At 39.0% G+C, this 13700-nt stretch overlaps 1 protein-coding gene across 1 annotated transcript in view; it reads left to right on the top strand.

The window, feature by feature from the left end:
- The window catches only part of LOC139724736 (unconventional myosin-XVIIIa-like), a 191008-nt gene that overhangs the window by 5010 nt on the left and 172298 nt on the right, over positions 1-13700 (top strand). Inside the window, exon 2 of the mRNA XM_071635858.1 lies at positions 195-1437. Within this exon, the coding sequence (XP_071491959.1) occupies positions 334-1437 (1104 nt within the window). The 5' untranslated portion in view covers positions 195-333. The remainder of the gene's footprint in view (positions 1-194; positions 1438-13700) is intronic.

Genomic DNA, 13700 nt, shown 5'->3' with positions numbered 1-13700 from the left:
CTGTGATATATTAGAAGACATCTTCTTCAGTTTCTTTTCTACAATATTCTTTCTCCCCCCCCCCCCCCCCCCCCCCCCCGCATGTGGATGCAATTTTTAATAATGCGTTTTGAATTATACAATTTTGTGTATTTTGTGCCTCACCTAAAATGCGATGTGTATTTAACAGATATGTTCATTGCTTTTCTGCACAGGTGGAAAGGTACGAGGGGACTGGATGAACATTTGCAAGTGAGTGGAATGGACTACCCATGAAGCTCTGATAACAGCCTCAGCCTTCTGAACTTTTACATTGCATTGTATGCGAAGGAGAGAGACCAACAGTACTTCACAATGTTCAGTTTCAAGGGAAAGAAGCGAAAGGATGAAGAGCCTAAAAAGAAGAAGAAGGATTCGAAGAGGAGCAAGGAGCTCTCCCAGGATGAGTTGAGTCGCCTGGAAGACATCAAGCGCGGTATCTTCTCGGGCAAGAAGTCGAGCGCCCGCAACAAGGCTGCGGTGCCAGCCAACCTGCCCATCAGATCCTACAGCGTGCCCGAGGAACGGAGCAATGGGCAGCATGCGATAGAACTTGGGGTCAACGAGAGAAGTGTTGACCAGCACGGCTCACTGACCAGCCCTAGTGGCAGTGAGGGAAGTGGTGCATCTACCCCAGGGTTTGAGAAGGGGAGCACAGGGGATGTAAGAATCTTTCCCGTGACCACACCCCTGGAGAACATAAGTGAAGAAGCAAAGCATGAGAGGCAGCCATCGTATGAAAAGAAGCGGAAATCATCCAAGGGAAAAGGCATACTCAAATTGAAGCCGTCCCTGCGAAATGCATCGGAAACTCCCGTTACCGAGGTAGCCATAAAAGTCAATGATGCTGAGGTGTTGGCTCAGAATACTGCTTTTAACGAGAGAATTGCCGATGAAGTTGATGGAGATCTTGGTTTCCAGATGCGACACCCGATCCCTGAGCCGCCTCGTGAGAAGACCTTCAATGTGGACCTGCAGCTCCCAGCGGTGGCCCCTCCTAAACCACCACGTGCCAGAGATGTCATACTCAACCGCCAGCCCAACGGAGGCTTCGGATTCACACTGCGGAGGACCAACATTGAAGAGCGGTCGGGTCCTAACGGATCCATTTCACGTCGGCAGGTGCACTTTGCGGAGCCAAGCTCTACGCAGCGCGACAATGCCACCGGACTGTTGCCCGGGGACCGTCTAGTGGAAGTTAATGGAGTTAACATAGAGAATACACCCAGAGATAGCATCATTGAGATGATCCGCGGGTCTGGAGACACTGTGACACTGAAGGTGCAGCCCATCCCAGAGTTGATTGAGCTAAGTATGCGCTCGGGGATGGATGGCTCTGAGGTGCACCTGGAGGAACAACTTCTCAAGACGGGCTCCTTGGCCAGGAGTGCCAGCCTCAGACATAAAGGGGGTAGGAAGGTAAGAAACAAACTGAATAAAAAAGTATTTGGTGTGCCAGTGCCTGTATTCCTTATTAACCCAAAGTAGAAAGCAATGAAGGACAGCAACTTTCACTCTTACACAAGTACATGTAAGTGTGGTACAGTTTAATGGGTTGACTTTACAAAACCATATAAATAAAACCCTACAAAAAGGGAGAAAAGGATTGAAAGCATTCTATCAAAGTTTAGTATACAGTGTGGGCACTACATTGTACTTTTTTTTTTATGAGATATAACTCCCTACAGTTGTATATGAGTTGCCAATAAAAGGCAACAGTGTATTGCTTTCTCTACAAGCCCCTACATTTCATTTTATAGCTGTTTTAAATTGTGTACACAGTGAAAATTATAGGACAATCTAATTGATACATGTATGCAGTCCTTCAGTGCAAGCTCTCATAAAGTAATATCTCATGTCTGCACCTATGAATGGCTTAAATTTTTATGAATGTGGCATAAAAGAATTTCTTTCCTGTTTTTAAGGTTTGAGACTGGGAACATGATATTTTGGGATTTTTAAATATTCCAAGAATATCGCAGTCACTTGTGCCAAAATTGATCCATTTATAAAGGTGTAAGATTACTATTCATTTTGATTACTAATAACATTTATGTCAAACAATTCACCATGAATCAGTGTAGACCATGGCAATATTTGTGAAAGTGATGTTACATAAACAACTCATGATCAAAGTGGGCTCACTGGAGAGAAAAACGAAAAAGTGCCAACATGACGTGAATGGAGAAGACGGTGCAGAATGAGTGACAAAGTTGGAGCAGCCTGCTCTTGTGTTTCATGATTTGAATGACGTGCAAGTCTGGTGAGTCTTGCATGTTAGCTTTGAGACCACGGCTGCAGCTCTGTACCGTGCACGCTACTCCAGTGTCACCCGTAATTACTCACTTTCACACCTGTCAGCAAATTAGGCTCGCAAACGAAGTGGTGGATGTGGAGTGCAAATTAATGCTCCGGTCCCGTTGAAGTGATGAGAGGAAGGCGGCTCTCTGAAGTACGCTGCCCTCTCCTTGAAGCCAAAAACACTCTTGACACATACAAAGTTGTACAGTTGTAGATTCACTACATGACCAAATTGAATCATGTATGGCTGTAGTGTTCATTCATGGGAGATACGGTGCAGTAGTTTCCTTTGAAAGAGAAGGAATTTTCTTCTCACCTGTGCCTTTCTTGAACTTTCAACATCTATTTATTGAGTGAAAGTCCCCTGAATTTTGTTCAAGTGGGCAATGGCTGTTCTGTAACATCGGTATTTTTTGTCCCCGCCAAACGAGTTCGAGCAGGGGACTATGAAACGGGCTCCGTACGTGTGTGTGTCCGTCCGTGCGTCCGTGCGTCCGTCCGTGTGTCCGTCCGTGTGTGCGTCCGTGTGTGATCAAAATGTTCAAAATGCTACTCCTTCGCCATTTCTAACCCGATTTTGATTCTGTTTGCTTTATATGATAGCACTACATGGGAGCTTTGAAACTTCTATACAGAATTTCAATTGTGACCTTTGACCTTGACCTTTGACCTATATTGTACATTTTGCTTCAAAATGCTACTCCTTCGCCATTTCTAACCCGATTTTGATTCCGTTTGCTTTATATGATGGCACTAGGTGAGGGCTTCAAAACTTGTACACAGAATTTTGACCTTTGACTTCTTTGACCTTTGACCTTGATTTTTGACCTATATTGTACATTTTGCTACAAAATGCTACTCCTTCGCCATTTGTAACCCGATTTCAATTCCGTTTGCTTTAAGTGATGGCACTAGGTGAGGGCTTCAAAACTTCTACACAGAATTTTGACCTTTGACTTCTTTGACCTTTGACCTTGATTTTTGACCTATATTGTACATTGCCTACAAAATGCTACTCCTTCGCCATTTCTAACCCGATTTTGATTCCGTTTGCTTTATGTGATGGCACTAGGTGAGGGCTTCAAAACTTTTACACAGAATTTTGACCTTTGACTTCTTTGACCTTTGACCTTGATTTTTTTAACTATATTGTACATTGGCTACAAAATGCTACTCCTTTGCCATTTGTAACCTGATTTCAATTCCGTTTGCTTTAAGTGATGGCACTAGGTGAGGGCTTCAAAACTTGTACACAGAATTTTGACCTTTGACTTCTTTGACCTTTGACCTTGATTTTTGACCTATATTGTACATTGCCTACAAAATGCTACTCCTTCGCCATTTCTAACCCGATTTTGATTCCGTTTGCTTTATGTGATGGCACTAGGTGAGGGCTTCAAAACTTCTACACAGAATTTTGACCTTTGACTTCTTTGACCTTTGACCTTGATTTTTTTACCTTGTACATTGGCTACAAAATGCTACTCCTTTGCCATTTGTAACCCGATTTCAATTCCGTTTGCTTTAAGTGATGGCACTAGGTGAGGGCTTCAAAACTTCTACATAGAATTTTGACCTTTGACTTCTTTGACCTTTGACCTTGATTTTTTTACCTATATTGTACATTTTGCTACTAAATGCTACTTCCGGCGGGGACATATATTACGCACCGCGTAATTTCGACTTTTCCTTGTTGTTTCTGGTTCAATCTGTATTGCACAATGTGTACACCCTGTGAGCTATGAATATGGAGCATTGCTTTCTCAAAAAGTGTTGATGTACATTGTACACTGTACTGTCTGTCTGATCTACTCTGTAGTAACTAAATAAGATGCACTGAATAGAACATATTGATATACACCAGTTGTAACACAGTATGATACAGGGATCAGCTTTCAGATCAGCTGTACAATCATTAACAGCTTTTTACATTATATGTATACATCTGTTTGTATACCTGGCCAATTCTATTTCTTTCCTGATCTGAGACTGTGATCAGAATCATAACTGGGAAGTTTTCCATCAGTTGATGAAATCAGGATGTGAAGCTGTCAGTCTTTATTGCTTGTCAAAACTAAAAGACTGTCGTTAGTATCCAGTGTTCTAACACCTTCATAGTGTAGGCCTGCAGCTGTAAGTCTTGCGTGAGTCTGTTACATTTTGCAGTGTAAAGGGGCTTGGTGATATTGAGACTCTTCAACTCACATAACAGTGCATAACTTGCTCACACAATTTCAATTTCGGTAGAATCAGGAAATTGTCAAATTTCTTCTCTTTGAACACCAGTGTATTGCTGTGTGAAATCTATGAAGTAATAATAGAAACTATCAATGCATTTTTTTTAACTGTATAGAAACCCTTGTGGGACATACAACTGTAGATAGGCTTCCCCTTTAGATATTATTAATGTAATATGAATTTCCTGTACATGATTGTATCTCAGAACAAGATGAACTGCCAAACTTTGCTAGTTAATAGCAGCTGTAGTATAAGACTTAATCAGCATGGTAAATCGGAGGATTTAGAAGAGCATTCTGTTAGTGTCCTGTTGTGGATTTATGATGGACACTACAATAATGCATTCAGAGTGATGTATTGTCAAATTACTGAAACTAGTAACTGCACCTGTACATTTTGTACTTTGTAGTATACAGTGTACATGTATGTGTACAAGCATACATTGGACAATGTATTGTATTGCGTAGCATTGCTTACAAAAATGTACTACCTTCTTGGCCTCAGCTCTTTCAGTATCAAATCACTGGACTTACATGTTCAAAGTACAAAAGCTTCTTGCATTGAGACATGGCCTGATCTGCTTTTCTTCAGCTAAGTATTTGGTCACCCTAGCAAATACTGAGTAGTGGTTACCTGTAAATGCCACAGTAATAATAGATTATGCAAGGGTTTACTGAAGATTTTGAACAATAGCAGTTAAGCACACACTTGAAGCACAGAACTTATTCTGTACAGTGTACATAACAGTTACCTCCAAGTTGCGTTCTCATTCGTATGGCTTTTCGACCATAGGAATGTACATTACTGTACCTGTGCCTTTTCCAGTGTACATTTAGGACGCAAGTCTATTGTATGGCTCAATGTTTGGGTCTGCTTTGAGTGATTGTCCATGCTTATTGTATACCACTGTGCCCAAGACTTAGGACTCTCACCCCATACGGCTGTATCTGCAGTGATTCTAAGTCAGCAGTTGGCAGTATGCAAGCGTTTAAAACAAAAAATGATCTGGAGAGTTTGCTTATAAAACTTTAGGGAACATGTCTTACAATATTGTAGCTACATTTTGTATGATAGAAACCAGTTGACAGAAATGAAAAGTGCATTGTAAGAGATGAAGTGAGCGAAGTATTAATTTTCAAATTTCTGACTTGGAGACAGTTTGATGTGAAAATACTGTACAGCTTTATATTGTTCATTATCTGCTTGTACTTTCCCAAATTTTGCAAGTTGACATATTTGTGGCTCACAAAAATATTTCCTCCTGTAATACAAATCTACTCTACATTATTGTACACTTGTACAGTGTACATGTACAGTACAACAATTGACTCAAAGGTGGGAAATCAGTCAATTTTCTCTTGAAAAGGGAAAATCCTTATTTCTTGGCCCATCACTGGGGTTCTCAATCATTAATTCAACTTTTCTTGCAATTTCCAGTTTGCAAAATATATGGTGTATACAGAAGGCCTACATGAGTATCTACTGAACAGTTTGTATTTCTTGAAAATCTGACAAAATTTCACTAAATAGTTGCGACTTGACGGTGGTCTGTTTAGAGATCTGATTTACTGTACCTTATACTGTAGAGATCTTATTTACTGTACCTTTAACTGTAGAGATCTTATTTACTGTACCTCTATATTGACATGACTGTGACTAGGCTAAACAAGAGCTGAATAATCACCCATTTAAAAAGTTTCCAGTATGAGCTGGGATATGTTTGGTGATTCACACTAAGATTTTGCTTGTTAGAAGGAAGAAAAGTAAATCTTCACGTGTACATAGGTACGCAGAGTGAATCAGCTAAATGACACATAAGTGTCAAATGCCACAGAGCTAGTGCTAATGCTTGCAGATAAAAGATTTGTGTTCAAGGGGGATGTGTTTTCTTTCAGGCAATGAGGGAGACAGCCCCACCAGATTGACCCATGGGGCATGTTTACTCACCTTTTGATCACTCTCTGTGTTTGCAATATGATCATTCCCTGTTCTAGTATTCTACAGAGAGCTTGTGTTTGTTCTAGGTTGACCTGCAGTTGTGTGTGTAAGTGGTACTTAAGTATTGAAATGAATTTCCTCTTCTTGGTTGCTTGGAACTATGCAACTAAAATATCCCACTGTAAATTTCCTGTGATTTACAAGCACATTTGTACAATGTAGAGTACCTGCCTCCCCCCCCCCCCCCAAAAAAAAAAAAAAAATGAAGAAACATAAGGAAAGAATGAAAATGAAAACAACTAAAAAGATTTTTTATATATATATGTTACCACCGTGTGCCTAGCACAGTAAAAATAGCAAGGAACAACACATGCATTATAGTGTGGAATACAAAATTTCGAAATTGTTTGCAGTCAACGTTCTCACTGCATGACTTCAATGTCTTTTTGCAAGAAAAACACAAATTTGTGCGATTTGGATTGCGACTGAAAGTTCGCAAAAAATGCATTATTTCTGTCCTCACTCTAAAAATTTCGAAATTTGGGCCTTAGTCAGGATTATGCCCTGCAAAAACATATTTGTTTATTTTGAGTGCAATGAGAATAGCACTACACATAGGCAGTTACTGAGGTATCCCATATGGCTACATCATTTTATTTCAAGCATCTTTTCAAGGTATTTATGAAAAAGAAATGCTGTTATCTACAACTGTGTCTGCAGAGCCCATTTACAAAACCTTGTTCTCAGGATATTATCTTTTAGGCAGTCTATAGAAATCAGAAGCAAGCAACCCTGTGATATGATAAAGTTATTTTTAATTTTGTGAGAGGATGCAAATTGTGTAGACTACAAGTACAATGATACTCCGCGTGATTCAATGGGCGTTCATCAGCTTTTGTGTTGTTTTTTATTATGCTCGACTTTTCTGTGCCCTGCTGTGGGTTTTATGATGACCTCGTACATGTTGTTTCAGCTTTTGGTAACAAGCAATGGCCTTTAACTCTTACAAGAGATGATCGGGAGCTTTATCTTTGTCACATTTATAAGCAAAGTTGTTGGTCCACGGAATGATTTTAAAAGCATACAGTGTAATGCAATGAGTGTGGCTTTCACCATCTGTCTTTTGACAAATGAAAAAATTGTTATCTACAGGCACAATGTGGGTATGCTTTATGAACATACAAAAAATCAAAAAATGTTGGACAGATATTCTCTACATCTTCCTCTAAAAGTATCAATCAGCACGTCAGTATATCTACCAAGTACTTAATGCAATTTATGCTGTATCCAGCAACTGCACTAATACAAAGAGGAAAATAAGATTATGAAAAAAAATAAGACTTGAGTTTCTGTTTCAGAACCTATCTACATGGAGATTTTTATTGGTTTGTATGTACAAATGTATAGGGAGGTAACAAGACTGAGGGTGTCAAATTGTTATTCATTTGCCTCTTCTTTTTAGAGCAATTTTAGCTGTGTTTACTGTACAGTACCTGTAGAGCACTTCTATAGGAGGAAAATCATTGGTTTGTTCATTCGGTGACCTGAAGTTAAAATGACGTGTTCTTGTTGTGAGGCAAGTACATTTTGTACTGTCATATATTGCATTTTGGGCGTCTAGCCGTGACAGTGTGAACATGACAAATCTTTGGAGATTAGGGCTGCACTTTTATGTAGAGTTCAGCTTGATAGTACAATTGTATGTCAGTTGAATATTTCACAACTGTTGGCTCAACAGCTTCTTGTATGGAGGAGTGTACAATAGTGTAGGTGCGATGGGATATTGTCATTCACATAGGATCTGGATGGGTTCCTGTATCTCACAGAATTCACACCCCAATGTTGAAGCTGGTACTCCACACAGCTACATGTGTACAGTAGCTCTACATAATGCATGCATAGGACTGGACATTTTTAGGACTCGTATCAAGAACTGGTCCCGCTTTGTATGCCTGTCAGTCGGGCAGTTTTTCCCCTCGATGAGTTTTGTTGTATTGCCTGCCACAGCCCACTGGGTCTGATCAATAGGCTCTGAACACTCCCCCCTTGGGGCTATTCAATATAGTGCATGCCAATGAAATGACCTGCCTTTTTTTTGTATTGATGGCCAGATTAGACAAAAAGCTACAGCAACCAACATTTGCCATCAGTGGTGCTGTATTCACAGTAGCACTATGTGATTATAAAAGGAGACCTACATGTATTGCACATTAAAAGGACAAAACAAAAGGCAAACTACAATTGTACATAACCAGTTTTATAATCAGTCAAATATGAGAAATGTACACAGTTTGTACTAATAACGTGGAACAGTGTTCCACAGTGTGAGAGCGGCATGAGCAAAAGATCGTTCACCATAAAACTTTGTGATGACCGGACAGTGGAAAAGATTTTTCTGAGCTGATCTGAGATTACGAGAGGGAGCATACCTAACCAAGGACTCACTAAGATATTCTGGTGCCATTGAATGTAATGATTGTAATGGTGTACAATCTATTTTTTGTGGCCGTAAATGGTACAACTTTTTGAGAGAGAGAAAAAAAATAGCCATCCATACGCAGACCTTTTTTTATTGCAACATGCAAAACACAGGTAGTGGCCCACCTTTATCCGTGACATATGAATACTTAAGTACAGTTGTACTGTACTGTACTGTACACTGTAGTTCCCACTTCATCCACGCAGTTAAAACAATGTTGTTTTTTAGTACTCAATGGCATGTACACTGTATCAAACAACAGCTGAAATTGTTCTTTGGTTCTTGCAAGTAAAACAGAAAGCACATACCAGGATTATTTGTTTTTACACTAGTTATATTTTTAAAGGGCCAGCTCTTCTCTTACTGTACTTAATAAAGATATTGCTATCCAAGTATTAGAGCAATAAAGGTGTGAATGGAGAGTTTGGGTAAAAAAATGATAGTTTTGTTGCTTGTGCACACTGGAGGATTTATATTCTTTTTCAATAATTCCTGAATGTTTATAGTTTGAAACAGGCACAATGTTTGATAGCAATATCTGCTATAGGCATACTATGTACATTGTAGGCCTATAGATAGCGATATCTACTATAGGCCTACTATATAGGCATGACCTCTAAGGTGACATCAGTGATGATGCATACTGGCCATAGGGGTTCATTGTGTCCTGTGTGATACAGGGCTTGTTCTCTTTCTCTGGGTTCAATGCAGAATAATATTGACTTCCATTGTGAGGACATGGGGATTCCTCCACCGCTAACATGGCACAGGCTCAATAATGTATGAACACATGTTATACACGTACAAAATGTGTGCTATAGAACGGAAAGGTTTTATCGACTTGACTTAATGATGCATGGAATATTGCAGGTGTGCATTCTCTTTTGACCTTCATATATGTTAAAGAGGCAAGCTTATGCACAAGATCCAGAGGAAACTAATGCTCCATCAAATAGCAGTGAAGCTGTATAGGTAGGAGAGTAATATGATGGTAACGGTGAAAAAAAAAAATTAAAACTCTTACCAGGATGAATAGTTTTTAATTTCCTCAGCAATTTTACAAGAAAGATGTAAGAGACAGAGTTGTATTTGTATGCACTTGGTTGGTACATGTAGGTGGCTAGATCTATATGAATATATGTCTAGAAAGATTCATACAGTATACTGTAGACAGTAAGTACTTATCAAAAGTTACCTGGTATATTATTTAAGCAAAGCATGATCTTTTCAAGTAGATTTGGAGTGATAGGTATATACATGTAAATATGCACACTTGTAGATAGATTTAAGCATTTACATGTATTACCAGATAGATGGATCAACTCTTGCTTCTCTGAATTCAGTGTTGTACACTACATCCTGTGCCATTTTAATTGTCATGTGATGACATGAAAAATTAAGTGGAAAGCCATAAATGTGTTTACTCTGCATTTATGGAGTTGTAGTTTCTTGTGCAGGAGTTCTTGGTTTAAAAAAGAAAACTGGTATTTCTAAATCATTTTCTTTCTTTTTTTTAGTACTCTTCTGTTTAATATCTCATTGCTGTCTTCTTTTTGTTTTGTTTGTTTTAGTTTAGTTTACTTTAGTTTAGTTTAGGTCTTTGGTTTTTTGTGTTTTTGTGTGTGTGGTTTTGTTTTGTTTTGTTTTGTTTTTTGTTTTTTGTTGTTTTTTTTTTTTGCTGGAGGGAATGTGGGGTATATATAAAAGTAAAGTTGTTTTGCATTCCAGGTGAGATACACTTTTCCATGTTGCAGTAACCCCAAAGGGGCTGAAAGTTATCCATCAGCACCATGCGATAAAAGTCACATGGGGAGAGAGACAAAGCAGCTACAATACCATGATCCAATCATGGAAGACAGGGTTGTTATTGCTAGTTCCTCCAGCTCTCCCCACCCCCAGGGCTGTTGATTGCTGATGTACACAGTACACGTGTACATGTGTACTGATGAGCTTCTCTGTAATCAGCCTGGTGAAATCGGGTATTTTCTCCTTCCCATGTACAAGCCACTGAGCATATATTACTGTCTTGCAAATACACAATGTGTACAAAACATTGTGTATACCAGAGAGTTCCACTGTATGACAACTTCTTTGCTCATACCGTGATACCTATTTCTCTATCGTGTCTTGAAATCATTGAAGACTGAATTATATATTACAAGGAAAAGTACAGATATCTACAATTTTGTATTAAAACAACTATTATGGCCTTTTATATACAAAGTACAGGTCATTGAAGTGAGAATAAATCTACTGTACAATATGAAAAATGTCCCTGTTTATATGTACAGGGTAAGAAGGAGTCACATGGATTGATTAAAAACAAATCATTGTTTGCCTCACTATTCTTGTCACATAGTGTTTCTTCCTATACAAATCTAAACCACTTCAAACTATGAGTTTTGTCTGCTGTGGCAAAGAATGACAGTTATTCTTTGTAAGTATTGCTCATTAGCTCCTGAAACCGTGGCCGGTTAGTCAATCAGTACAACTGTAAACTGTACCTATTGCCTTGGGCCAGGGATTCTGGCTTATCTGACTTGCAGGGCCTCCAATTAGTGTCATAAGAGTTTTGTGACCTGGGGTGACCTCTGATTGGTGTGTGACCTGAGATGACCTCTGATATAGTGATGTGATCCAGGAGGACCTCTGTTTGTGTCCATGTTTTCCAGTTGACCTCACCTGCACTCTTCGGGACCAGGTTGTTGATGCCTCCTGTATGATAAGAGGTTTACAATATATGTGGAGTCTTGAGATTAACTTTGATAGCTTTTATCATGGCTCCCATACCAGGTTCTCTGTTTAAATGCTTTGTGCACCTGAAATGGCACAAAGTTTATCATTACTTGTAGTGCCTATTTCTCACTGGGACAGTTTTAGAGAACTTTGTTATAGATTTGTGGATGAAGTATATTTCTTTGCATGTATTTCAATATCTCAAAATATATTCACATGCGGACACATTTTCATGATCAATTTTCAATACATTGTAGTTAAAGAAAATGCAAAACTCATTACTCACACTTTGCCATAAAGGGGCTGTGTGTGCATGAAGTGGACTAGACATTGGTAAAGCAATGCAGTTTATGCAGTAAAGGTGTACAACTACATGTTGATCTCTTGTGTTAGAACAAAGGTCCTTCCATTGCACGACGTCCATACATATTGAAACTGCATAACGGATTGTTTACCTCATCACATATTACATGTAAATATTACAACCAATTCTTTCAGGCTTTGAGACTTGGTTTCAATTATTGGTGAGGGCACTTCTTTTCAGACAGCTGCCTATTTCTATACAAAGCTAGGGATGAATTAACAGTGTGATTTTGTAAGTTATGTAAAATTGAGTGTGTGTGTTGTTTTTTTTTTTTTTTTTTTATTGAGAGACAGTTCAGAAGCCCTATGAATTTATCTATAGATCACAGAGTATAAAGATAGATAATGTGAGGGGATGCATGTACACTGTAGGCCTACAATGTATTTCATAAGGAAAGAATGCAAAATAAGGGAAATTTCGTGCTTGCATCAAATCAACAGTGTCGTGCAAATGACAACTTGATTACATGACCCAGACGACTATTTCAAGGTGCTTTCAAATAATCATGCAAGTGTGAAATGTGATTTAGATGATACTTGATGCTCTCACAACTGTTCAAAGTATACTGCAAGATGTATTTTCCCATTGTTCATGCAGATGGAGATTTATACCCTTCTTACTGTACATTGTACAGTGGTAGGTTGACTGTTCCTGTAAGTGGTGCAAAGTGACAGTGACACTTGAAGAACCAATCTCCCCCCCCCCTTCTTTCTTTTAGTTTTTTCCCAAATAGTTTGATGACCCAGATGAGTCAGTAGTGACATGATACAGGAGGCGATTTGGGCTAACAGTCTAACCATTTTGTTTTGTTTTGTTTCCAAACCAAGTTGTTTAGTCCCAGCTATGTTGTTTTACAGTCGTCTCTCACATAAATCACTGTGCTGAGCCATAGTGGGGGTAGAACCATGGAATTCAGATTCTTCATACGCTTCCTTATTTGGGCAATAACCCACAATGATTGACCAGGGAAAATGCTGCTGTGTGCTCCATACATGTTTGCGTGTTCAAGTTTACAGAGTCCTGTGCGACTGTACAGTTTGTAACTCAACTCATAAATCATTGTCAACTTAGCTCTTCTTATTGCTTTTCTTTTGTAGCTTTAAAATCATGCCAAGACAAATATAAAGGGAATTATGAAATTTCTGTTTAAAACAACTTCCTCTTCCTTCATGTCATACAGGTTTTGACAGGACAATGATGTTATATCAGAATGAAACAAATCAAAACAAGTGTAACAATGTTAATCATCGGCAACAACTTGAGATTATGACCTTAGTGTCATATTCTGGGGGAAACCCCTTTCCAGTATAAGGTCCTTGTTTGACAACTTTGCCTACCTATACTTTTTCAGATATTGTTGATCATATCTTGTCACTTCATCAGCATTAGACTGTTTGCCTGCGTACCAGCAGAGTTGCTTCTGTTCACAGAAATCTTGACACGGTGAACGAACGCTATCTCTGAGTGTCTTCTTTGAATCATCCACCTACACTGTACACCTTACCCACAGCTCGTCCTGACAGCCAGTATCTGCCCTTGACCTTTCTAAATTAAGGCTTCATTAACCTGTTATTCACTCCTTGTAATAATGCTGGGAGTGGAGTAGGAAAGGAGGGGGAGACGGAT

This window comes from Diadema antillarum, unplaced genomic scaffold (assembly GCF_040938485.1).
Source record: "Diadema antillarum isolate AM-2024a unplaced genomic scaffold, OU_Dant_1.0 scf00000226, whole genome shotgun sequence".
Taxonomy (NCBI): Eukaryota; Metazoa; Echinodermata; class Echinoidea; order Diadematoida; family Diadematidae; genus Diadema; species Diadema antillarum.
Note: the sequence above shows the minus strand (reverse complement) of the source record. Positions and strands in the feature narration are given on the sequence as shown.